This window comes from Etheostoma spectabile, chromosome 4 (genome assembly GCF_008692095.1).
Source record: "Etheostoma spectabile isolate EspeVRDwgs_2016 chromosome 4, UIUC_Espe_1.0, whole genome shotgun sequence".
Classification (NCBI taxonomy): domain Eukaryota; kingdom Metazoa; phylum Chordata; class Actinopteri; order Perciformes; family Percidae; genus Etheostoma; species Etheostoma spectabile.
The window spans coordinates 23,833,699-23,861,643 of record NC_045736.1 but is presented as its reverse complement, the minus strand read 5'-3'; the positions used below and the strand labels follow the sequence as shown (position 1 = coordinate 23,861,643).

At 38.1% G+C, this 27,945-nt stretch overlaps 1 protein-coding gene across 1 annotated transcript; it reads left to right on the top strand.

Moving 5' to 3' along the window:
* The first annotated feature begins 27 nt into the window (after window positions 1-27).
* dnai1.2 (dynein, axonemal, intermediate chain 1, paralog 2) lies at window positions 28-22,530 on the top strand. The gene is made up of 20 exons (XM_032512736.1): window positions 28-287; window positions 536-601; window positions 772-867; window positions 1,092-1,172; window positions 1,460-1,586; window positions 3,396-3,451; window positions 3,620-3,769; window positions 3,968-4,027; window positions 4,111-4,239; window positions 4,547-4,631; window positions 4,757-4,874; window positions 5,043-5,086; window positions 5,268-5,515; window positions 5,851-5,940; window positions 6,253-6,340; window positions 6,466-6,545; window positions 8,398-8,546; window positions 11,410-11,509; window positions 14,701-14,886; window positions 22,080-22,530. Exons 1-20 carry the CDS (start codon window positions 252-254, stop codon window positions 22,179-22,181), a joined length of 2,091 nt encoding a protein of 696 aa, XP_032368627.1. The 5' UTR covers window positions 28-251; the 3' UTR covers window positions 22,182-22,530.
* Window positions 22,531-27,945: the final 5,415 nt, after the last annotated feature.

Below are 27,945 nucleotides of genomic sequence, written 5' to 3'. Positions count from 1 at the left end.
CATTATAAGCTCGAGAGCCCGACGTGTGAGCTCCGTGTGGTGGGACTTATCTTGACTTTTTTGACTGACCGGAGGCTGGTTGTCTTGGCAACCTATATACAGCACCAGTCAGCTGCAGAAAAGCGAGTCTTCTGTTGCTAACATTACTTATTTAAAGGTTTCTTCTTTTCTTTTACTTTGTGTCGTTGTGCTCTATTTTGACAAGGCTAAATAGCTTGTTGGTCAAGTCATTAAATAGCACTCTTTTCGCAATGCCAGGGCCTAACGTCGCAGCGTCAATGAGAAAGGTAAATGCCAACTTTGTTTAGCTAGCTAGCGTTAAATAACCTAACGTTAGCTAGCTAGCTAACTTAGCTAGCAAAATTATCATGTTTATGCTACATCACAGTAACTAATTAAAGTAAAAGCAGTACAGTTAACGTTAGGAACTATTATGTTAAGTAAATTTTACCACATTTAAATACGGTATTTTTACCGTATTTAATATATAGTATAGTCCATTACATTAATCTTGTTTTCTTTTGTTTTCCAACAGGGTTCAACTGTTCAGAAGGTAATTTTACCTGGTGCAAAGTCAACCAAAGCTGCAAGTAAGAAAAAGGTGGGTGCAATTCCAATCACAAACTCGGGACAAAATTCCAGAAATTGATTAAAGTTCAGAATTTTGGCATTTGGCAGCAGTAGGAAGAACAATGAGAAATGTGCTATTACAAGTGATGCCATTTTTAATTTAACTAAGACAAATCTATTTGTATGTAACATTATTTACAGGATGAGGAAGAGGGAGTGGATACTGGTGATGGATGGGACGAATGGTCTGGGAAAGCACTTATTAAGCCTCCAGATCAACTGGAGCTCACTGAGGCTGTAAGAATTCTTCATTGCTCAAGTTTAAGACATCCACATGGGCTATGTTGAGGAAATTTGTTTCTGTTGCATAACGCTTTTTTTCCACCAAGAATAGTTCATCATCATCTTTTGGTCATTAGTTGTTTTTTTGCAAACAATACCTTTGCCAAATTAGTCAGGCACGTGTAACCTGTGATGTTATGTGCTCTGTCTTTTTCTTTATGTTTTAATTATATCATTAGGAGCTGAAAGAGGAAACCACAAGGATTCTTACTGCAAACAACCCATATGCCCCCCAAAATATTGTCCGCTACAGCTTTAAGGTAACAAAGTTAAATCCATTTTAACTCCTCATTACTTTACTTTACATTACTCACTATAGATGCATCACTGCAATACTGGAGCCACCTCATATTGAAGATTATTTCATGAGAAGGGCAGACATTCTTGCTTCCCTCTTAGCTAGCCATACTTAAAAACCGAACAAATGTGTCTGAAACCATGTATGTGATTCATTGACAGATTTTCTTCTCACCTAACCACAATCAAACAAAACTAACGGGTTTCTCTGCTTGCTGTTCCTTACATCCTTGCATATTGTGTTTCGCAGGAACGTTCCTACAAGCAAACCAGTGTTGTGGATCAGATGGCTGTTCACTTTGTGTTGGAGGGCAGCCTCCTGCATCAAGACTCTGATGAGGCTCGTAGACTGAGGGCCAAGGAGGGTCTCCCTGATGGTAGTTAGCAAAACATGCTGCAATACTATTCTGTTTACAGATCACAGTAACACTTTGTGAGATATTCAAGACATATAAATTAGCTTCTTCTATAACAGTACCCAGTGTTACATAGTGTATACAGTGGGGCTCAAATGTTTGGGCACACCAGGTAAAAAATTGTATTAATGTGCATAAAGAAGCCAAGAAAAGATGGAAAAATCTTCAAAAGGCATCAACTGACAGATAAGACTTGCATATAATATGTCATAAAAATTTAGATTTTATTTCCATCATTTACGCTTTAAAAATAACAGAAAACAAAAAAATGGCGTCTGCAAAAGTCTGGGCACCCTGCAGAGTTAATACCTTGTACTGCCCCCTTTGGCAAGTATCACAGCTTGGAAATGCTACTTGTAGCCAGCCAAGAGTCTTTAAATTCTTGTTTGAGGTATCTTTGCCCATTCTTACTTACAAAAGTCTTCCAGTTCTTTGAGATTTCTGGGCTGTCTGTCACGCACTGCTCTTTTATGGTCTATCCATAGATTTTCAATTATCTTGAGGTCAGGAGATTGTGAAGGCCATGGCAAAACCTTCAGTTTACGCCTCTTGATGTAATCCACTGTGAATTTTGAGGTGTGTTTAGGATCATTATCCATTTGTAGAAGTTATCCTCTCTTTAACTTCAGCTTTTTCACAGATGGCATCAAGTTAGCGTCCAAAATTTGCTGACATTTTATTGAATCCATTTTTCCTTCTACTCGTGAAATGTTCCCTGTGCCACTGGCTGCAATACAACCTCAAAGCATGATTGATCCACCCCCGTGCTTAACAGTTGGACAGAGGTTCTTTTCAATAAATTCTGTGCCCTTTCTTCTCCAAATGTATCTTTGCTCATTCTGGCCAAAAAGTTCTATTTTAACCTCATCGGTCCACAGAACTTGTTTCCACAATGCATCAGGCTTGTCTATATGTTCATTTGCAAACTTCAGAAACTGATTTTTGTGGTGAGGAGGTTTTCTTCTGATGACTCTTCCATGAAGACCATATTTGTACAAGTATCTCTTTATAGTGGAATGGTGTAGCACAACTCCAGTGTCTGCCAGGTCTTTTTGGATGGATCTTGCAGTCAAACGTGGGTTTTTACTTACTTTCCTCACATGCCTGCGAGCTGTTCTGTCTGATATTTTTTCTTGGTCTTCCAGATCTTCCTTTAACTTCCACTGTTGGTTCCCTAATGACTGCCATTTCTTAACTACATTCCGAACAGAGGATATTGGCATCTGAAAACGCTTTGCTATCTTCTTATAGCCTTCTCCTGCTTTGTGAGCATCAACTATTTTCAGTGTAAGTTTTCTAGACAACTGCTTAGAAGAACCGATGGTGCTGATTGTTGGGGCAAGGTCAGATGAGTCTGGGAATTTAAAACATTAAGATTGACATCACCTGGTCTTTCCAGACAATGATTGAGAACAATCCATGACGCTGTCAGGTCTCAGCTGCGGTGCATGCTAGAATCTCTGCAGGGTGCCCAAACTTTTGCAGACGCCAATTTTTTATTTTCTGTTATTTTGAAAGTGTAAATGATGGAAATAAAATCTAATTTTTTGTGACATTAATACAAATTTTTACCTGGGGTGCTCAAACATTTGATTTGTGAGGTTGTTTTCTTCTCTGATGTAATGTATACTCGGTGCCACAAGGTGTCACTTTCAATATATGTGAATATTTATAAAATTGAAGACATGCTCAGAGTTTACATGTCAAAGAGGGACATGTTCATTTTTTCTACACAGTCAGATTATGATTTAATATTTTTAATGTGTCCAGAGACTGTGACCGTTGACACTGGAACAGAACCGGATGTGGAGAAACCAGAAACCCCGGTAAAAATATGTTTTGATGAACTAAGATCAGAGCACCGGTTTGTTTTGGACAGTATATGCTCCATTTTAAACAATGCATGACACGGTCCTTTTGATCAACATTTTCTCACATGCTTGATAATGCAAATGTGTTTGACTACAACACTCTCCTCTGTTGGTTTTTAACAGGCAACACCCGTTGAGGATGGAGGGGAGGAAGCTGGAGAAGAGGACAGACCAGACAGTGTTGCATCCAAAACTGACAGGAAGGAGCCAAAAGTTTCTAACCAGTTCAACTTTAGTGAGAGGGCATCCCAGACCCTCAATAACCCACTGAGGGTAGGAAGGAGAAGGAGAATCTTTTGTTTTGTCTCAACAGACATTTTCTACACAATATTTGAGATAATTGACATTTAAAAGGGAAAGTTTAAAGATTGGAGGGTATGAAAAACATAATATTGATGTGTGTATAATACAATACTCATAGCCTAGTGCCTAGTGCCTAGTTTCAGTTGAATCCTTTTTATTTTCCTGTAGGAAAGAAGCTGCCAGACTGAACCTCCTCCACGCAGCAACTTCTCTGATACTGCTAATCAGGTACTGGATTCCCAGACTTTTCACACTGTTGAGCATCAGTGAATAGATGTCCTCACAGCAGTTGACTATAACTCTATTCTCAGTGGGAGATCTATGATGCATATGTGAAGGAGCTACAGCAACAAGAAAAAAATAAAGAGAAGCAGAAAGCTGTAGCATCAAAAAACGATAATGACAAAAGCAAGAAGAAGATGGTGCTGATGGAGATTCAGGTAAATTGAGCGCTCACCAACTTTGCTTCCTAAATATAACATGCATCTAATATTTGCATCTTAGTCCAGTTATATCTGGTATTAATGTTACCAGTTACATACAATGACTTACAATACATTGTTAATCGCCATCAAAACATGGTGTTGTATCTTCAAAGTTAACAATATGACTTCCTGGGACTCATCTTAAAGCTGTACCATCATACTAATGTTCTCATGTTGTTCTATGATAATTTAATAATGTAGCTAAATGAAGATATAGCAGTGTTTAAAGTTTATCTAAAATGTTGTCTTGTTTCTGTTGCAGAATGATGACATCTCCAAAGTGGGAAAGGCATCCAAGATCTTTGAACGAATGGTCAATCAGAATACTTTTGATGACATAGCACAAGGTACTGTATGTTCTAGTAAAGTTGTCAAGTGACTCAGTAATAAACTACAATCCCATTTGATACTCAAGTTGCTATTCTCGCTTCTCTTCCTCACTTCTCCCTTCCCCCATGCTATACCCTTTTAGATTTCAAATACTTTGAGGATGCTTCTGATGAGTTCAGGGACCAAGAGGGCACCCTTCTCCCTTTGTGGAAGTTTCAATATGACAAAGCTAAAAGACTGTCTGTCACTGCCCTCTGCTGGTAGGTTTGCTCATGAACTATGTAGCTGCAACTGCCCCACTGTCTATTGTTTTAAAGATGTCCTTGATGGTATACCTCATTTATCAGTGTTTGTATTTCAATGTTTGTTTATCCTTTCTGCTGTTACATGAAGGGCAGATGGCTGATTGATATACTTGCCCTCAACAGGAACAAAAAATACCAGGACCTTTTTGCTGTGGGAATGGGATCATGTAAGCACAGAGGATAAAAATGAGGATTTATGAGTGTGCAGTTATGTTAACATTTTTAAGATTGTTTTAATTTGACCTAAATATTATCAGATATTTAATTGTTACTTTTTTATTGAGGCATATTTGGTTTTTGACCTGATTTTTCCTTCCATCCCCTCTCCTCTATCCCTCTGCCGGCCAGACGACTTCACTAAGCAGGGGCATGGCATGCTTGTCTACTATTCATTGAAGAATTCTGCCTTCCCAGAGTTTATTTACCCCACAGATTCTGGCATCCTATGCCTCGACATCCATGAGCAGCATTCCTACCTGGTGGCAGTAGGCTTCTATAACGGCTGTGTGGCTGTCTACAACTTGAAAGAGGAGGGACTGGAACCGCTGTATAAGAGTACAGCAAAGACTGGCAAGCACACAGACCCCGTCTGGCAGGTGAGAGGAGGGGACAAGGTAGAGGCGTTGGGAATTCAGGGTGTGTGTCTAGTTCCAGTCACTCTACCCTTGCACTATTACATCATTTATGCGTTTACTTGGACATTTTGCAATTTTAAGAGCTAAACCAAACAGTTAGTTGGGATTGGAAGTGGACTAATTTACTCTCTAATACCAAGCATGCAGCAATCCTGAGTTATCATACTCTAACCTAACAGAGAATTTTGTGTGATGGTGTCACATAAATGTATCTTCATTGTCAAATAATATTTTGATCATGCACATGAACGTTTTTCCCCTTTTTCAGTAGATTTATTCATTTATTTTTTATTCAGGTGCGCTGGCAGAAAGATGACATGGACAATAACCACAATTTCTATTCTGTGTCGTCTGATGGCCGAGTTGTGTCCTGGACACTCGTCAAGGTTAGCCAAGGAATTTCTTTCTAGTTACATATATTATCTCTGTAAATTGTACTATATACTATACTATAATATATGGTAGTATTAAAGGTATTTTTTTCTCTTCTCATATTATCTCTGTAAAATGAAAATATAGATATTAACTTTCAAGATGCTAATTACATGTGTTTTATGTGCACTCCGGATAACTGTGCCTTTGTTAGGGTTTGTTCACATTTGCAATTGTTTAAGTGTTTTTTTTTTGTTTATGTTTATATTTTGCATGTCTACACAGTATATCTATCACTGCATCACAGTGTGTTTGCATGCTTGCAGAATGAGCTGGTCTTTACAGACGTTATCAGACTGTCACTAAATGGTGCTGTCTCTGATGGGCCAGAGGGTGCAGTGCAACCTGGCATCAGTAAGGTCTCCATTACTCTGCATGCAGTCTTGTGCATGCACACAGAATTTATGAAATTGATGGTACATCAGGCTGTCTGTAACAGTGCGTGTCTAATTTAAGTGCTTGACGCCTCTTATCCACAGCCTGTGGTACAACGTTTGACTTTCACAAACAGATCGACTATCTCTTCTTAGTTGGCACAGAGGAAGGGAAAATACACAAGGTATGTATATAGAATTCTACTATGTTGGTTTTGGCTGGATGACATTCCTAAAATCACTCCCCCTAGGTCACTCCTAAAATTGCATTAAGCATGTTGTTGATATCACTCATTTAGACAGTCAACAAGAACCAAAGATTGTATTTGTGCATGTCTCCTTAAACAGGGTGTCTCTGTCCACATCAGACAGCTGATTTGTTTTGAGTTTTTGGCTGGCCTTCCACCTTCTCATGCTTTTTTACCTTAGGTTCCATAGGATAGGAAGAAAGACACTCATAAATGTCCAATTTTATTGATGTAATAACACAATATTGTTAAAACAGCTCACTGACTAATACACATGTCACTGAAATTGGCTGATGTCTATTTATAAACCCTAGTGCTTGAGGGAAAACTATCTCACATTATCATAAAGAGAATACAATGTTCAGTAGTGAGATGATAGAGTTTAAGTGGCTGCACCTTAAGGTGACATGCAAGAGCGCACACATATTATAAAAGAGCTTTACCATTGCATTAGGTGAAATTTAAAAAGATAAAATTACCATATTTAATGTTGTGCACCATGGTGTATAACAGTATTCAATACAGACACCCATAAGTGTCTATTCACGTCTTTTGTTTTCAGTAAAACCATTTTTGCAGTATCTTCTCATAGCAGACAAGAAGTATCCTTGAATTTCTAATATAACAAAATCTGAAATGCAATGAAATCCCTGATTATCCTACTCATTGGACTTAATTGTGATCAGACACTTTTGAAACCTTTTTAGTCTACTACTTGTGATTGCTTAGATACATGCTACACCGTGGCTGCACTTTTGTGAAATCACCTAATTTACCTAATCCACCTTGCAGACATATGGGCAGACAAGCACCCAGTATTTGTGAAGAAATATGTTCTGCTTGTCCCTTCAAGGTTCAGTGGCACAGAAACCAAAGGAGAGGACAAATAAAGAATCTTTTCAATCAAGCTGTCAGTGCTTGGAAGTGCAACAGCTGTCTCCACAAGCTATGTGGCTGTTTGTAATCCTGGATTGTCCAGTTAATTTATCCCTGCAATTTAACTCTGCTGTTGTTTAGGTGCTTTTGTAAACTCTATTCTGTCAATCCCAAACAAATTGTGGAAATGTATAGGGCAATTTACTATGAACCTCCGATGATTGGATTACTCTCTTCTCTATTCTTTTGGTTAAAACTTTCACGTATATTAGATGTCTGGCATCTCTCTAATCAGCAATGTCACAGCAAGACTCATCCATCAGCAGTCAGTGGAAAATTGCATGTGACCAGATACATAAAGCATTCTCAAACAAATAATCTATCCAAGTTTCCTAAGACTTCTTTAGAAAACTTTTTTTTTTAAATTCGACTCAAATCATGTCCTTTTTTTATATTTCATCTGTTCACTAGTCGTGAACAGTACTACTCAGCTTGTGAAAATAGTTGGATGATGTATTCTGTGGCACCAGGGGGAACTTTGTCAAGTCAGTCTTGTTAGGCCTCGTTTTTCTCTGATTTTCACATTTTTACTAACCAGATTACATGTCCCAGCCTAGTCGTATTCTACAAAAAAATCTTTGTTTGGTACAGATCATTGCAAAATGACACCATGATAATTTTAATAAGGAGAAATTTGTTTTGGACACTGAGAAATTCACTTTGCTGCAAGATTTACAGATGTAACAAAAAGCACAGGGTTAAAAACAAATGAAAATGAGAATAATAATGCAAAAAATATCATTGCAATATCAGTCAAAACAATTGCAATTAGAATTTTAGATTTCCCCATTTTGTGCAGCCCTTGTTTATATAACAACTTTGTCCAAAGCAACACTTTGCTTTTATTGCCTAGTGCTCCAAGACCTACACAAGCCAGTTCCTGGAGACCTATGATGCCCACAAAATGGCAGTGGATGCTGTAAAGTGGAACCACTTCCACCCAAAGGTTTTCATCTCTTGCAGTTCAGACTGGACCGTCAAGATCTGGGACCATTCCATCAAGTAAGAAAAGCAAAAGAGTGAATACTTGCATCTACTGTAGATATGACATCACTCTAACAGTATATTGTATCACAACTATAGGAATGATTCTATGTTGTCTATATTTTATCTAAGTTTAGTAGAAGTCTCTACAGTATTAAGTTTTGTTTTCCTTTATTATCAAATGTCATTTTCATTCCTGTGTAGTTATTTAGTTCATTATTTTATTTCATATATCAAAAAGTACATACACCATGTCCATGGCAATTAAGTTGTAGTACATTTTGGAAAAATGTGGCATTCAGATAGCCTGGTGTTGTTATTATTATTGAGTAATCGTGCTCACCCACCATCACAGCAACTAGGGTTCCATCTCTGACACTGTAGCTAAACTGGGTGTCCCCAAGCACAGCTGGCAGTGTTGTCTGGTGGCAAGCTGTTGGGGGATCATGTGCTTGTTGCTGCACTAGTGACTCCTACTGGTTGGCTGTGGTGCATTTGAAGAGGAGGGTGAGAAATACTCAGTATACAGTCTCTGTGAAACTCTTTAACTTTGGATGAGAAGAAGGAGCTTATAGCCCCATATGTGTTGCACTTGAGCCAAGTCACTTGACAAATGGCTGGCTGTAAGCCGACAGTGGGAGTTAAGCAGTGACAAGAAGTAAAGTGCATGATGAATTGGTTGTGTCAAATTTGGAGGAAAAGGAGAAGAAATGTAAAATAAATACATAGGAAAAAGAATTACTCAGCTGGCTATTGTATTTAAGTTAATTTCTATTTGTCCATTTCTATGGAATTAGATTCCCAGTAACTGCAGCTTTTATTGTTATTTCAGTTCAATTGACTGCGAAGTATAATTTTTATTTTAGTTTCAGCATAATGTTATTCAAGGTACCTGGCTGGAAGAAGATGGAAGATAATTATGTAATGTATCTCTCATGGGAAGGAAATGCTGGGGTGACAGAATAGCAACTTTTAAACTGTATTTATATTTTTTTGGTTAGCAACATTATTAATGTATTCAGTGAAAAAGAGACAAGATAATCACCATTCATAATATCCTTACATTATATAACAGTATATTATAGTATATTAATCTTTTATTATCTTCTTATACTCATTATGGACCCAGCATAATTTCCCTTGCTTATTTGACTAACCCACAGTGCCTCCGACTTCTTGTCAGCACAGGTAGCTTGACTAAATAATGATAGTAATTGTCCTCGGATTATGAGAGACAGGTTTTCAAAAAGGATTGACATTCCATAGATACAAGACATATTGTTTCCAGAAGAGGGCATGACTGGATCGAATAACTTTTCACAAACTTTGCCACAATGTTCAGAAGTGTGTCAAAGCTTTACGCTGAAAACTGCTATTTCTGTTTGACTGGTGATGCCAATATATCCTATAAAACTATCACATGGCATTAGTCAGTCCTGAATGAGCTGAAGTAGTAATAGAAAAGACTTGCATCAAATTTCTTATCACACAAAAGGTTAACTTGATAAATGCCAATCAGCCTAGATATAAACTTAATTTATCCTAATAGCTTTGACACATGGATAACAGTATGCATTCTGCTGTAAAAGACCTCTTTTGAAAGACTCTGGGCAAAGATTTATTAGACTTTTGCACCTCATTTTAATCATATTCTTCACCTGCCAGAGTGCATGTTATTTTGTCTGTCATCTGAGGGTCAACCTGCACAAAATTATTAAGGGAGGCCAGGACAAGTAATGGGAAGCGTGTGATTGTGATTGATTGTTCATTCTGATTTGTTTATTAAAGTTCCTACAATTTGTGAGGGTATGTTTTGCACAGACTCCTGTTTTACTCCCCCTCTTTTCCAAATGTGTGAATATTTGTGAGTAAACTGTATTTAAGGAAGAATTTTGTGTAAATAACCAGTATGTTGTAGAAATCTCAATGATAGCGGTTGAAGTGTGAATGCACAATTCATCGCTCTCCATTGCGTGAAGATGCCTCCTTGTCAATTCCATCTGCTAGCAAACAACAGAAAAATGCCTGAAAGCTGCTCTGTGGGGGTGGGTGCACTAGGGTAAAGACAGGGTAAGAACCCATAACTAAGTTTTTATAAGATGCCGAATCAAAAAACTGAGCTTTTAGGAAGACAAAAGTTGATACAGGCAATAAGACATAGAAAAAATAGGAAACTGTGTGATCCTGACACTCAGTATGCTTAATGATACATGTGCACTGACATTTTTCATCACATATGTCAGTATTAACCAATTTCAACATTGCAACATTTTGATTTATTTTTCCGGGCTTGCTGATGGTAGACATATTCTACCACTGAATAGGGTCTTTGACTTCACTTGTAGAATGTGCCTAGAAGACCATCTCTGGTGTTGGATATGCATTTAGTTTCTACTTTAGTAAATCAAACACCAATTACCTACAGACTGTGAGTGCAAATTGCTTTCATGTATGCATGTAAGTTTGTCCTGTCCGACCAAATTTGCAATCTATTGAAATAGAAAAATCTTGCTTATGCTGTATATATTGCTTACACACGCCGTCCCTCCTTAATATTTGAAGAAGACTTGCATGTGCCTGGATTCCTAGAAATATTTTACTGTTTCATCTTACTTCCAGTGGTGTTTCACAAGTTAATAATGTGAGGAAACAGTGTGCAGTACCTTTCTGTTTGATATTCACCCGTTGTCTGGACAGATTAAAGATCTGTCTAAAGATGATTTTCCACCCTTGGAAACTTGTTGGAAAAAATCACAGATGTATCACTGCCTTGACCATAAAAATAAAGTCTACCATTTACCATGACACATAAGATTTTGTACAATATAATAAAAAGTTACAGATTTCCTGTCTGACCGAGGTAGACTTTGTGTTTTTTCAGCACTCCAATGTTCACCTTTGATCTGAATGCAGCTGTTGGTGATGTTGCCTGGTCTCCATACTCCTCCACTGTATTCGCTGCTGTCACTACAGATGGAACAGTAAGTAATAGTCAGTCTTAATTAAAAATAATTTTAGCCCACAGCTTGACTTTAGCAAGAAGTTTTTAAAGACACTATTATTTCAAAAGGCCTTTTAAACAGTCACTGTTTTAATTTTAGTTTTATGGTGTTTTATTTTTGCTTGTCAATTGTTATCGTACTCTGGAAACTGTTTTTAACTCCCTATTAACTGTAGCCCTTTGAGATTTCCTTTTGAAATGTAAAGGGAATTATAAATAAAATGTATTACCTGTTGTGGCCTTCAGAACACCATAGTGCATGATTTTTGTTTAGATTTATTAAGAATTTTACATAATTGAAAAAGCAGATTTGAATGTCTACATTGCATTATAGAATGACTTTATCATACATGCTGTTGTTTTTCCTTAGGATTAGAAGAAGGGACACATTACTAATGATCTGTATCAATATATTAATATATAGTAAAATAACATGAAAATATAAGATCATTTTATGGCTCCATGTGATATAGGCTGACTGTAAAACACATCTCAGACCTATATGAGGGCCAATAAGATGCTTTGTCTGAAGGCTGGGATTATATCACCACCAAACATCTGCTGTGTACTTAAGATAATCAGAAATCATAAACAGCTGCACCATCTACCACCTGCCAACCACTTCATTATTATCCTTATAATATAGTTATAGACACAGATGACTAAACCCATACTGTATCCATAAAGCTAGGCCTCAGATTAATGCAGAATAGCCTCAGGCAAATTAGTTTGTTCAAACATGGTTTCATGGTTATTGATTCCAGCCAAAAGGATTTTCAGTGGATGCCGTGTTGCTTATGTCCACATATTTTCTTAGTAGGGCTGCAGTCTGTCCCCATCTGTTGTGTTCACACAATCTGTACCACGGTATGAAGTCCAGAGTACTGTGTGACTGACACATTTCCTGTCCAGTGTGCCAAGTAAAGCCGAGTGAAAGTGACAAAAAGGAAATGAGAGCTAAGCACTTTGAGAGACACCTTATGTGATAGTGTGTGTGTATGCGTGTCCGTCCTCTCCAATGCCAGAATTCAGTCACCATTGGCATAATACATACTCAGATAAATAACAGGCAATGCATACAGCTGATCTTTAACACAGACTAAAACAAGCAGTTTATTTAATCGTAAACATCCTACAGAACGGAAAAAAAATCTAATTGACTTTTCTAGAAAGCATATAAAATCCCCAGACTGTATAAAATAGATTCAATTTCAGTCCTGTATTGTAATTTATTCTCTGAAAATGGATCAAAAGCCACTTTCAACAGCTATTAAAAAACTCATTAAAAGCTCATCAGTTGGCATACATTTTAAAAGCACAATATCCTATCTAAGCAGCAGGAAGGACAAGAATATTAAATTGGATTTGATCAAGGTCAGTAGGTCCATTTTTTTCTAAGTGTACTAAACTCCAAACTGAACTATCATTTCAGTCTGATTTTAAGGATGCACTTGGGCGAAAATAGCTTAGACTTTGTTTACGTGAGCTACTGATTACATATAGCTATATAGTATTCAATGTCATGTCAAATTTTGAGATGAGTGTATATGTCATCTGTAAACTGACAGATGTGTAGAATTAACTGGACCCACTATGTAATGGTTGTACATTCAGTCCAAGGCAGGGCTGAATGACATTTGGTCGCTGTCACATTTTGAAGAATGGCAGAATATTGTCAGATGCGTTGCAGAGCATGAGATTAATCTTCATAATCTTCCCCAAGATAGCAGTTTCTTTGCAGTACATTTTGTTGTTTTCTGGTAGAGCTTGAGTGACTCAGCATGAGCTGTGCGCCCCTTGACGTTTCTGTTGATGAAAACCTGGCCTGCTGCTGCCACACTGCAAAATGTCACAGACACAATGGTGTGTGTGTGTGTGTGTGTGTGTGTGTACATGCATTTGTACATGTGTTCATTAGGATAATGACTTGCCTGGCAAGAGGTGTAAGAATGACACTGAGTTGTGCAGTGCAAACAAATATCTCTCGTTCTGTCTGTCCTTGCATCTCCATCTGAGCTGACTGTTGAGGAAATAAACCGTCAGAATGAAATAATGAGAGGTCCAGGCTTACTCTCCAGTGATTAGTCTCCAAATCCATATTTGCGCTCTGTGCTGATCCTCCTTAACCTTTTGCACATGGACTGCCTCGTATATCAGTTAGTATACGTGCATCTGCACATGCTAGGATTCCAGATCTGATACTTCAACAATATCAACCTAAATAATAAAAAATGACTAAATAATTGAGCTATTTTGATATACTACAATCAATTAAATTACAATATCTAATACAATATAAGTTTAATACATTTTAGACAATCATTTCAACACAGTAAAGTATATCCCTACTCTAGGTTGTTGTGTGAATTAGAAATGTAGTCAGTGTGTAGTGCAATCAGTCATGACTAACTTACTACACTAGTGCTCATATTTCAAAAGCAAAACCACTGCAGATCCAGGCTGTAGTGATTACAGAAGGTTACAGAAAGTCATACCCTGGTAGCATATGAGAATTGGTTGCAAGTGATGACTGCAATGCTTTTTGTTGTGCTGGTACGCATAGCCGGTGTGAACCCCAGAAGCTCGGGCACAGTCATTTTTCTGGTAAAAGGAGTGGGCGGTGTTTTTAGTGGGATCATTTGTCGCTGACAGATTGTCTAAATGCACTTATAGGCTAAAAGAAGAATATCTGAGATCTGGTTCCTTCTGGATACCGATGCCTAGTATTTTGTATTGGGGCTGCCAGCACAGACAACACACACATACATACGCTAATGCAAACAGATGTGCACACTCATTGTATTACAGGGAACACCCTTCATTGTACCAGATGGTCAGATGCATCCCTTAAGAGGCTTCTGCTCTACTAGTCTCACAGTAACAACACAAACACAAACATATTAAACGGGAGTCTGCCGCAACAGATTTAGCCTTTACTTACTTACTCTGGAGGCAAAATCTTAAGACGTACTGCATAAAATAATAATAAAATAATAATAAATAAATATGGTGGTCATCAAAATGTGTCCGTTTTTATAGGGTTTCTATGTAAACCTTCAGTCAGTGTTATTGTTAATGCCAACCTCATATATATATATATATATATATATATATATATATATATATATCATAAATGACAAATTCATTCTTTTGATCACTTATCTTTTTCAGGTTCATGTCTTTGACCTCAACATCAACAAATATGAGGCCATCTGCCAGCAGCCCGTGGTGGCCAAAAAGAAGACCAAGCTGACTCACATTGAGTTTAATCCCATCTATCCTATCGTCATAGTGGGCGATGACCGAGGCTATGTCAGCAGCTTCAAACTCTCCCCTAACCTCCGCAAGAAACCCAAGGTAAGAATTATCAAGTTGCCAGTGAGGGACTTTCAATTACACAGTTAATTCACTCCATTTTAAGCCTGCCTATAAGTGGTAAGGAAAACCTGTCTTTTCAAATGCAGCTGCTTTACCATTTCATGTTTCTCCGCTTGCTGCTTTGTCTCTATAATGAGGCTCTGCTGGCACATACGAATGGAGCTTGTCCACATTGCAAATTAGGGATTAAATCTTCTGTTACTTAAAGCAGCACTATGGTTCTGCATCGTTACCATTGCACTTGAATGTGTTTTATCTAAATCTACAGTACATCTGCCCTTTTGCGTTATTTATAACTGCCACATCAATGAAAGCAGATCAGATTGATTCATTCTTTCACCAAATAACAATGGAATGAAGGACATCGTTCAGCTCATTATGAGCATCAATAATCACCAATACAGTATTTCTCGTCCTATGCTGGTTTAGGCCAGTCAACAATTAGCCACAGAGTGTCAGAGTATTCTTTGCCATTAAAAAAGGCTTCACGAAAAGATCACTAGAAGGGGAAACAGAAAACAAATTGTTAAAAAATATTGTTATGTTTTACTAATTTTACTAATAATTCTTGTTATGGGTTGGGTGTTTTGTCTTATTGTGGTAGTCTGTTTTCCTGTCTTAATTTCTTAGCCTGGTTTTCTGTCTTGTCTTGTGATTGTGTTATTTTTGGTCTTGTTTTGTAGGTTCTGTTTCATCCTGTTCATGTTTTGTTTCATGTCTTAGTCCTTGGTTGCTCTCTTGTTGTAGTTTCTGTCTTGTGGTCTCTTGTGAGTTTCTTGTATATGTCCTGTATGTTCTGTTCTGTTTATGTTTCCTATTCTATTATGATAATCTTGTTTTCTGTGCCGTCTTGTTTAGTTTTACTTCCTGCCTTAGTTTTCCCACCCTTGTGATTGTCTGATGTCTTCCACCTGTTTCCCAGCCCTCACCTGCCTCCTGTTACCTCGTTACCCTCTGCATTTAGTCTTGATGTTCTCCTTGTCCATTGTCAGATCATTGTAGTGGTACTGTGTGTGTTTGTCTTCTGTCTGGATAGCGGTTTTGTTAGTCTTCCTGTGTTTTCTGTTTTTACTTGGACTTTATTTTTATGTATTTTTATTTTGTATTTATCTTTTTTGTGCGTTTTTGAGTTTTTCATTAAATTGTTGGACCTATCCTTAGCTTCTGCCACTGCATTTTGGGTCCCCCACTCATGATTACTGGTGGCCCAGTGGTTTAAAAGGCCAATCACATGACTGTGACCGGGTACCCATGGTAACTGCATGGATCTTTTAAACAAATCATCCTGTTTTCTGTATCCCTATATTCCCTGGCACTCGTGCTGTCCAACTGGCAATAACTGCCAAGACATAATGGGGAGAATAATCTTGAAGAAAAGCAAGTTAAGTTCTAGTTATATAGTAAAACAAAATTCCGCTTTAGTCCATTAACAATCAATGGTTAGTTCCTATTTATGTTTGCTTTTATTCATATATAAATCCTATATACGGTACATTTATATATTTTAGTACTTAACTTAAACACAGGAGGAAACCTAATAGCACACTGAGTCACAACACTTTAATCAGGGCCCACTTACAGTTAGCTCTGCAGCCTCTCTAGATCCCTTTGTGTTGATCACATGGGTACATGTAAACTAAAAGAAATTCTAATGACTAGAGTAATACATAGTTATTTTCACGTTTTTGTGCATAATACATAGCATGGGCCATGCGGGGCCTGGGCACAACACACAAACGGTTCTCATTCAACCACTCATCTCACACACACACACATCTAGTGGTACCTCATTAGCGACCTCAGACTGTAGCCCTAAAGCATACAATTGGTAAATAATTGCACAGTTCAGCACCACGGACAGTGCTCGGAGCATTTTGGAACGCTGTGTGGCAAAAAAGCATCAGGCACGTACACCAACAGCAAATATTATCAGTTATATGTCTATATGTAAGCAGCCCACTAAAACTTACACAATGGGCATGGTGGCCCATTAATATACCCAAAACACTGGCACACTGGCCTGGTAATCCATACTCCTCAAATAGTTTTTAATTAATTGTTTTGAGCTTCCAAAATGAGAGGGCGAATGTTAGAACTCTAACTATAAGTATCAGATAACAGAAATCTACTATAGGATGTACCTTGCCAAAGTATGTTTTAAAATGTTCTAAAATGCTCTCCGTTGTGCTGAACTGAGTAGTTATTTCCCAGTTATAAGCCTGAGGGCTACAGTTACCAATGAGGTAGTGTCAGGTGTGCCTGCTGTTATGCTATACACACGGAATTGTAGAGGCCTGTGGTTTTGTGGTGTCTTTAGACACACACTCCAAATGCATCTCTGTCCATCTTTAGATGACCACTAGCATCAAATGACCTCAGTCTGTGTTCAACACAACACTGTTCTGTATGGAGACTGGATGTGTTTATCTCATCTGTTCTTTTTTTAGTGGCCTCATTCTTTGTAGCCCACATATCACAAAAGGCAGTTATAATATAAAAGCAGTATTATGCGTTATCATTTGCGTTAATGTTGAGTGCTAGAAAATAAGCAGACACCATTCTGGGCCTTAAAACACAGGTGGGGCTTCCTATCTGTAGACATTTGTTTTATGCGGACAAAACAAGTCTGGTGTTTTACCGCTGTGGTAAGCCAAACAGCAAGGAATTTATCAAATGAATTAGAACTCAGGTCAACATATAAGGAGATGATGCATTTTTGTACATTATATTATTTTTCAATTAATAAATTATGAATTATTACATTATTAATTTGAGGTGCGGTGTTGTGTCCAGTCAGCCTTTCTCTCCACTGTGAAGGAAGCTTTATTGAGCCATTCATCATGGCAGAGATATTATGTTGCTTCAAGATTTGATGTCTGTCTGGATCAGCCCCCCTGCTGTATCCATTTCAAACTTCAAAACAGCTACACCAAAATATACATTTTCAAAGCTTCAAAGGAGGAGATAGCAAGTTACCCCTCATTTGTTTAACTGTATTGAGGGGCCAGTCACATTTCAGTGTGTCACTTTGTCACACTTCCATACTTATACTGTGAAATAACTACTACTAATGTTTATTAGTTAGTCTATGTCCTCAATTTTTCACTTCCGGGATTGCTCCGGTGCTGCAGGAAATTCTGCCGAATGCATGTCTTTTCGCTGATGTCCGTTACCTTTTGCTTTCTCTGTGTTGGAATTTTAAAGTCCGGTGGATTTATGAGGACTAGGGTTAACTGCTACTGAGATCTTTGCATAGTAAATTGAGACAGCTTGCTAGACTATTTGTCCAATCTGAGTTTTCTCTCGCACGACTAAAAGAACTTTTGAAAATACACGTTCCACCAAAACAAGTTCCTTCCCGAGGCTTTTTTGCAGCGGCTCCATGTGGAGCTTATCACCCCCATGACAATTGTGATTAGTTTAAAGAAATACCATTAAACCAGAGCACGGTTTTCTCCCATCCCGGAATGCTGTGTGGACTAGCCAGACCAAGGTCTGGCAAAGTGAGACTAATAGTTAGTATACAATAATTGAATTGACTTTACTAGTAAAAGGTGCACAGACAAAGACCAAATTAAAGCTAAAAATTGTTTTTTGTTGTCTAAATCATCAGCACCACCCACCATCCTGTTTTTGTGCTGTGTATTTCCATTGTTTATTGCCTTACGGGACACTTAAAAATGTAATATATTTTAATATGCATACTGGTATTTTCAGGGTTCATACGGATGTTGGAAATCCTTGAAAATGCTTGAATTTTGATGTTGTGTTTCACACGGTTTGAAAAGTGCTTGAATTTTGGATACAATGCTTGAAGATGCTTGTATTTGATTTTTGCAACCTGTTCAATCAAAATATTATGATAAATCACGTCAAAAACAGTGCCTTTACCTGTACCATGGTAAAGTTGGTTTTATATTGGAAGGTCAAACTCCATAACAGATTTTTTTTTTTGTTTAACAATTTTTATTGATTTTCCATAAACAATGTAGCATTTTCTACAGCACATAATGGACCAAATATGTACAAACAATATATGGCTGTGTTATGCAGAAATTACATAATAGATTTTTTGAATGTGACTAATACCCAACGTCTAATATAAAACCAGCTTTACCATGGCCTGCCACAGCGAGTCTGCTGCGGTGTGGCGGCCCTGCATCCCAGTGTTATGTGCCTGTCACTCCCCAATGGAAGTCGAGTGCAGATTTGAGTCATGCATGCGCCACTTTGCAACATTAGCATACAAGATGCTAACGAGAGACTTCTGTAATGTCAATACACAACAAGGTTGTCTATTGAATGGCATTTTGAGCTAACGTTAGCAATCAAACAACCATAGATAGCTAAAATGTTTTTGAAATCACTGCTAGCTTAGCTACAAGCTAGCAATCAAACACAACAAAGGCTGTCACTTGAATGGCGTTTTGAGCCAACGTTAGAAATCAAACAATCATAGATAGCTACATTGTTTTTTGAAATGATTTCCAGCTTCTGTTATTGTTTGAAATGAGAAAAGTTTATTATTTCATTGATTTCACAAATTTCGGTATGACACGTTATGCCGTAAACCGTTTAAATCTGAGAATGTGCGACTCAAATCTGTACTCGACTTACATCGGGGAGTGACAGTGCCTTCTGGTTTTTCCACCTATTGGTTTCCAAGCCTGTCCAGATGCCATGTAAACCTATCAACGGCTACCCATGTCGACAGATTCGCTACATATTCATAATTATTTTACTGGCCTTTGCATGTTGTACCTCAATATAAACTGTACTGGACTGCATATCTGAGCACTACATTACTACAACATTTTACCACGAGAAAAATGTGTTTTGAAAGAAATTAGGATGATCCTTGTCACGCTGGATTTGAACTGTCTTCAGCAACAACAAAAAAACGTACAAGACCACTTCGCTATTCACTACACTATCAATAATCACATTAATCACCAGGACATTACTTTGTTTTTTCTCAGTCGTAGGCCATGAATCACTGTTAGTCTAAGTACTCCAAAACAACCAGTTACCTTAATTTAGGCTTAAAAACATAACTATATCTTGCTGTATAACCTTCTGCTACACCTCTGCGCTATCCGTGTGTAAGGATTTGTCATAAATTCTGCCAGGCAGCATACGGATTCTGAAACAATGGGTCTAAAACAACAGGTTACCCTGGGCTGGAAACGCATGATCTCAAACAGCTCTCAAACAGCTACAATAAGTTCCTTGGATTTATGAAAAGAAGCAGTATTTCTATTGACATGGCTCAAATGCCTACATCTACATTTCCAAAGTTATACAACGCCATGTTTACAACAGAAGACAAGTGGAGAAAATACTTATTATGACATTAAGCCTTACCACGTTCGCAAATATTACCGTCTTCCAACCTCATTTATCTTGCAATCACGTAAGCACACAGAGCTTGTTCAAAATTGATCGGTGCACTTATAAGACAAGTGTTGAAAACAACGTTTTGTATAGACTTTGGTATGTTATTTACGGTAGTGTAAGGTGCCGTAAAAAGCTTTAAAATGGACCTTGAAAGTACTTGAGGAGTGCTTGGAAATGGTGTACGAACCCAGTATTTTCTTTCCCTAAGGTTGTCATTCTTCCAGTGTGAACATACTACACACAATAAATGATTAGAATAGACAGCATTTTATAGCAGACATTATGGGATGTAATTTAGAGGAATCAACATAATGTACATTTTCCCTCAACAAAATAACTCGATAACTGGATGAAAGGTAAATCAGTATTCTTATATTTCGTTTTAAACACAAATATACAGATTTGAAGAATGCTAATATCAAAAATATTAAATTACTGCAACTTAAAAAAGAGTGGTGCACTTGACAGCTTTGGAGAAAGTTGCTTATCTAATTAACTTTTTCTGTAGCAACAATATTTTGGACAGATACGGAGGAAACATACTGGCCCATACAATAGTACATTATGTTAAATAAGGATGAATTAAGCTAGAATATATTGTTAAGAAACCTCAATTGTGTACAAACTCTTTTTCAAACTTCTATTTTTCTCATGATCCCAAGAGATTTATTGACCTCATTGCAGACAAAACCAACCTGTTCTCTCCAAGAGAGTTTATCGTCAATCAGAATACCTAGGAAGCAAATGTTATTGTAGGAAAACAACACTAATGATCACGGCATTCCCTTCAGAAGTTGTAGTTCCATGGTCCTGGTATTGTGCATGCTGGCTCACAAGCATGGCTTACTGGGACACTTGAATGTAACGAGCCCTCATTAATGTTATTGGTTACACCTGTGCTTTTCCTGTTCTAACAAAGTCACAATCTGCCGTGCAAAAAGAAAGGTTTTAGGGCATAGAAAGCACCTTGAAGCATCCTTCCAGCAGTCTGTATTATCAACTGTGCTGCTTCCTTTTTACATTTAAGTAGTTTGTTGGCTGTCTTGGTAAGACCAAGACAGTCAAATATATTCAGAAGTAGCGTTTTGTAGAGTTTTTGTTTATATGAAATACGAATCACCTCTGTTTTTATGAAAGTAGTAAATGTCTATCATATTTGTACAGTATATCCAGTAAGTTGTACTATCATTGTATAAATGTCTACATTTACATTAGTTCAGTGCTACAAGTTTTTATGCATGTTACCTCTTAACTGCATGTTTAATTTCCTGATTAAAGTCAAGTGAAGCTATTTTTAACTTCAGGCTTCTTTAATCAAAGTCCAATTGAGTTTGGAAAACTCCTGTTACAATAGTAAATGAGCCTCAATAATGATAGGCCTGGTAAACATAATTTAACAGAGTTAAGATGACCTCCTGCAGCCGAACAGGAACAGTATTGAGCCATATGATATAACACTCTTCTACACGCAGGAGTATTTAATGTGCCAGTGATAATAACACACCACAAACAAATTTGCCCTTTGCAACTTTAGGCAGTATTTCCATATTTTCAAAAAACATTTCACAGTATGGCGGAAAGAAATTATTATAAAATGAAGTAATATAACCACTCTGCTGCTATTGACCTTATATCTATTTCTATTTCTGTCTGATTGGGTTGTGTTCTTCTCTGTTTAACTGAATGCCTGCTGGGGCTGTGGTCTCTTTAAGTGCTTGGTATGCTTAAGATAATCTGAGATTTGTGTGTGTGTGTGTGTGTGTGTGTGTGTGTAGTACAAGAAAGGTCAGGAGCAGCCTAAAGGTCCAGAAGTGGAAGTAGCCAAGATGGAGAAGCTCCTAAGTCTGCTGAGGGAACCAGAACAAAGCCCAAATTAATGTAGCCACCGAGTCTCCCCAACAGGGAAACATGGTACAATCTTTTATTCTCTTTAATGAAAGATAACAAATACGTCTTCTACTCAATGTTTGCAACAATAAACAGCATCAACATAACAAGAAAGCTATGTATATGTTTATTAAAAGTTTTTTGTCTGATCTCTCTTAAACATGTAATATGTAATTTTCTCTTTACGAAACCATGAACATGGACTTTTGATGTTTTCCAAGTTGTGTGGGACCATGGGAGTTGTAACCACCAATACCAATTAAAATGCATCTCTTAACGGACGAGTTAATCTATTTATAAGTTTTACTCACGTTACGTTCATTAAATGTTTATTCATGTTATAGCATCCTAATGAAATAGCCAAAGTTTTTCCAACATAATTACTTACATTCTATTTGTAGTGGTAGCTGACCGGCTAGTGAGCAAGCAAGCTAACATTAACGAGCAGCTAAAACCATAACATCACAGTATAATTTACATGTCTCTGTCCCCTCTTGATTGTTTTTATTTAGCACCGGGGGAAAAGAGGTTTGATGTTCTTCCCACCACTGGGAGACTTTCCTCACCGGTGGTTGAGGGCTGGGCGCACCTCAATTTAATATGGTCTGCTCCCCGATGGATAATTAGACTTAATGTTATTGCCGTTAGCGCTGGGGTTTGTGCTGGCTGGGTTCAGCAGTGGTTAAATTGGGCCGGGGTGCAAATTTATTTTTTTGCAGGATGGTACGGGAAGACTCATGTAAATGTAAATTGCCAACCTTCCGATTGGCAGGCGACCGCTGTACTACTGAGCCACAGCCTGAGTGGCTAGTGCTTGTTGCCTGCTTTGGTTGTGTTGGTTAGGTTTAGGAAAGATGAGTGTTTTGTTTAGGCAAGAGGAGTGGGATTGGTTATAATTAGGGTAAGAATATCAGGGCGGGCCAATCAGGGATGAGTCTTCTCCTAGTATCCTGCAACAATAAAACTTGCCTCCGGGGATCAGCCCCAGCACATAAGCCTGCTCGTTTGTGTCCGGATGTGGCTGCTTGCAGTCAGTTGCCTCCTGGAGATATGTCACATTAAATATGCGCAGGATGTGGAAGCTCGCAAAAGTTTGAGAAGACCTTCTACTGCCTTGTACGCTTTAACGCTTTTTCACTATAAAGTCGCTGAAGTGGCTGCTGCTTCAATTTTGTCAGCTCTCTGCAGTGGGCGGGACTGTTGCACATTTTCCCCCCGCAACGGACGTGCACACACATACAAACACACACGGTGGATGCAGGAAAAAACGGACATGAGACGTATATAACAGGACCTAAATCGAGGACAGCTATGCTCGTTATTGTAAATGCAACGATAAGTTAAAATCCAATAAGTACTTTATCAAACCGAATGAATGTGTGTCCCAGCCCAGGCCAGGTTAGGAAATTAACTAACAATGTTAAGATCAACATGCCAGTGACACATACAGTATGTTCAAATTTGATTCATTTAATAAATCATAATTTTTTTCATATTATATCAACATTTGCAGCATCCTGAGCCTTTTTGGGAAGGTCCTAGGAAAAGTCAGCCCAGAGTAAATTTTATTCTCTTTATTCTTCTCTTATTCTTATTCTGTTTTCTTTTTAATTTAAAAAAACTATACAAAATCTCAACTTTTTTTGCAACTTTCTCTGTGTCTTGCAACTTCAGTGCAACAATCACACAAAAAACATTGCAACTTTTATTGCAATGTTTTACAAAAAGCTCCCGCAACATCAAGCATTTTGGAGCGCAACATTCTCAAAAAAAGGCCGCAAGGGACTGATTACGTTTGGCACATTGTATGGGTCACTTCTTCATATCATAACAAGGTAATACAATGTGTAATCAAATGATGACTGATTAACAGTAATGTAAATGCTACATGCCCTAATGTAGCGCAGTGTGAATTCTTTCAGCCAGACCTAACTCTTAATCATAAATGGAATCGGCTGTTGGAGGCATTTACCTTCTTAGTAAACAACTCTGAATCATACAACAAATTGCAAGGGCCAATCACAGAGTCACAACCCTGCTTAAAAAATCTGTTTCCCCTTTGCTATTAAGCTGTCCTTGCAGTGCAACCCTCCACCTCCCCTTCCACCTCCGGTCATCTACTTCAGCTGACCGTTCTGCTGCCTCCTTCGGTCTGGTCTTTGGGCTCCTTCATCGCCACCTCTAGTGTCTAGATTCCATCTGGGGATCTGATGGTTCTCTAACCTATATATATATATATATATATATATATATATATATATATATATATTCATAGACAAAAGATTTGTATAGCAATTGAGTCTAATCGCCAAAGACTTTACATTGTACATTTTATTTGAGCTTATTTGCATATCTGAAAACATATCTCTCCTGATTGAAATACCTACAATAATGAGGCTCTTAACCTTGCACTTTTGCACGTATCATGTAAGACTTGATTTCTCCATTTCTTTGCACAAAACTCTCCAGAAAGTGCCATTTAATGGTTCATTTTTTCCAAAAGAAATCCCGGGGGGCACATATATCCCTATTTAACCCCTAGGGTTTGGGTTGCTGTAGTCGCTGGCTGGGGACTAGCTGTGTCCCCGGGGCTTTTGTCCACTCTCATCCCAACTGAAGTCTCTTAGCACCGGGGAGTGAGGCAGAAAATATTCATAAAACTGGTCAAAACACATAACACATAACCTGACATGAAGATCATTAATAAATCAGAAATCATGATGAAAAATACTAATACAATATGTTAAGTAAGATAATTAATTAACATATTGTTCCTGCATTAGGTATTGCATGAGATACTATTTATCATTGTACATTACTGACAGTTCATGAAGTACTACATGAGTGAATTGCAGTAATTTATGATAATTCATGTACCATTATTATAAAGTGTTACCCTTTAATGTGTTTAGAAAATATTCATGTTCAATTAATTATGCATTTATTCATACTTCAGTACTCAATACATGTTAAACATGCAACATTAAAATTCCATTGACTTGAATGACCTCCCCTGCAGGGATTTATTAAATCTATTTCGTATGTTTTGTACAAGTGGGGGGGCGGGTTACTACAAGTGAACGGGGAGATATTTTAGCGTAATAGATTGAGCGTTTCTGGACCATATCCAGACCGTTTATCCTGGCTGGCACACCGTCCTAGGCACTCGTCCAGGGATGAGCTTGAAGCCTTTTAATATCCCATCTACGGGGAGGACTTTGCTTTGACTCATGGTGGTGTCCGTCTTTTTCTCCATTCCTCTCTGTCTTAATGATCCTGTCCTTCAGTAAAGCACCACCCAATGCTGCCACTATGCTCTCTTTCTTTTTCTCTCTATGCTACAGCGAGCTCCTCCGCCTTTCGCATCTTTTTGCAAACACATGCAGCACTCTCTCCCTTAAGTGTGATTCATTCATCTCCATAAGTTTAGAAAGGGTTTCTCAATCGCCTCATTTTTACTGACAATGCATAACAAATAATTGTGGCCATGGGGTAATCATTTTAATAGAGCTGGACCAGTTACCTCGTTGCTGCGATAATAGAAAGCATACTGCAGGTTTGGTCTAAAACTGTTTGTCCTAGTGTTTGTTTAAATGCTGCGTTTTGGTAGACTGTTGTAGACACATTTGGGTTAGGTGGAAGAGTGGTCTTGTGGTTAAAAAGAGCAAAACAAAGGTCACAATTTCTGGGAAACAAATGTATTATTTCCACCCTTGTGTACTTGTACTCTTATTATCAATATGTGTTATCGAGTGAGATCTCTTGATTATTCGGATGACCAAAGTTTCAGTTTGTAGAAAAATGAGCCAATCCCAGGTGAATTGGTTCAGTGTATTTATTGCTTTCAGCCCGATGCTCTGAGTTTCCCTGCATCAGATTCAGTAGATTGGTAGTGTGTATGATGTTGTAGTTTACCTTGCTGTCACAGTTCATCACCACTTGGATGCCCCAAAGTTGGACATTTTCAAATTCTACACACACAGTTGTAGCTTTAACAGACATAATTTCATATAATACATAATAAATAATTTGTGAGCAACATCAATATATATATCCTGAAATCCTTGCTGACTTGTTACTACTGTATTCAGATATCAGCTCAAACCCTGAAAGGTATTAAGTTTAAAATACACATTATATCTCTTAACTCTACAACATGCCTTGTTGAGTAGGAAGTTGCCGCACCAGCCATACAGGTAAAATGCTTAAGTATTGATAATTTGTGGTGGGATGTGAGGGAATGTGAGCAGTTACAGTTTGTGATATGTAGAATTCCACATGATTGTTTGCTTTGTATGTGCATCCTGTGATTCAGTCCAGAGTGTGGGTCGTCACGTACAGCTACAGGCAGATGTCAGTGTGAGGATCGAAATGAAGAGGACACAAATCTGAACTAAGCCTCTCTAGTCCTTATGTAACACCCTCAGCCAGTCGCTATGCCTCACAGATCGCTGGTATTTATGAGTGACAATGACACACACTGCACACAGGCTCAAGTCCTTGTTCTCAGCAATGTACTGTTTTTCTCTTATTTTCAGCAGAGAGTATGAAATAAGAGGATATATTTAGAACAGGCCAGCCGCTCTTTGTAAACTGAACATTCCATTATCTCGCTCTTTTTGTAACCTGCATCCATCCTTGTGGCCATGTCCTTTTTCTTCAGGATGTGTGTGTGCGTGCGTGCTTGCGTGCGTACTTGCGTGCATGCGTGTGTTAAACATATACAGTCATTCTTCCATGCAACGAGGTCTGACAAGTGAAATGCGGGGTAAAAAATAGTCTCCTCACTTTTCCACAATTCATCCTAGCTATCTTTGTGAGGCAGAGCTGTTTCCCAGTGCTCCCTCGGTCCCCTCTCCTGTGGAGCGGTGCGCCGAGGCCATCGCTCCATTGCTACATTTGACTCATGTTTCTGCAGTCAGGAGGTCAACAGGTACTTGTGCTCATTCGCCTGCTGGGTTTCTCCTCCACTCAGAGCCAGGACCGGCAGCCTCTTCGGGCTGGAGGGGACCCCGCAGGCTCGGTAGAGAATTAGAAAGAGAAGAAGGAGGAGGATGGCGACAAACGTGTTGCAGCCAATGGCCACCAACGCAGCGGTAGAAAGTCCTGTTATGCTCTCTTCAGATTCCATATTGAAGACTGGACTGCAGTGTTCAGTGTTGATCAACCTAAATGTTCAAATTTTAAGTTGGTTCCATGATGTCCTTAGTTTATTATTATGGATTGACTAAGATTGATCATCACCAATGTCTTGATTTTCGACTTATTTGTTGAACTTTGTATCCTTATGATTACTCTTGTCTATAGATGCTTAAGGTATTGTGAGGCGAAAAAAAATCAATATGGATTGTCACTGTAAGAGGGGAGTTTTTCTTGGCATAATACACATTTGGTTTTGCCTAATATTCAGATAAGTCAACAGCAGGAATGTCTCTGCCTGTACCTCTCACTGCAGAGATGAATGTTTACTCCTCAAAGCTCTATTTTTCTTTTTAGCTTCTTTAGGGTGACACACCACCACTCCGCCAAATAGATGAGCCTTGCAGCATTTTCTGGCAATGTTGATTTCCCACTATCAAAAGATTATGATTCCAGTAAATTCCTACCGGTGTCTGTAGGAGAGGAAACAAATAGAACAATTAGGAGGAATTAAACACAAGCAGAGTATGAGATAGGACATAGAAACTAGTTTTGTGTCAGTCAGTTAACATATTAAACTTTCATGAGATGCGCAGGGAGATAGCTGCATTATAC

Excerpts from the sequence above, each read along its gene's own strand:
- dnai1.2 (XM_032512736.1), top strand. The coding sequence starts at position 252 with ATGCCAGGGCCTAACGTCGCAGCGTCAATGAGAAAG. Across the intron at positions 602-771 it reads AAGCTGCAAGTAAGAAAAAG|GATGAGGAAGAGGGAGTGGA; the intron begins GTGGGTGCAATT and ends CATTATTTACAG. Across the intron at positions 4,240-4,546 it reads TGGTGCTGATGGAGATTCAG|AATGATGACATCTCCAAAGT; the intron begins GTAAATTGAGCG and ends TTTCTGTTGCAG.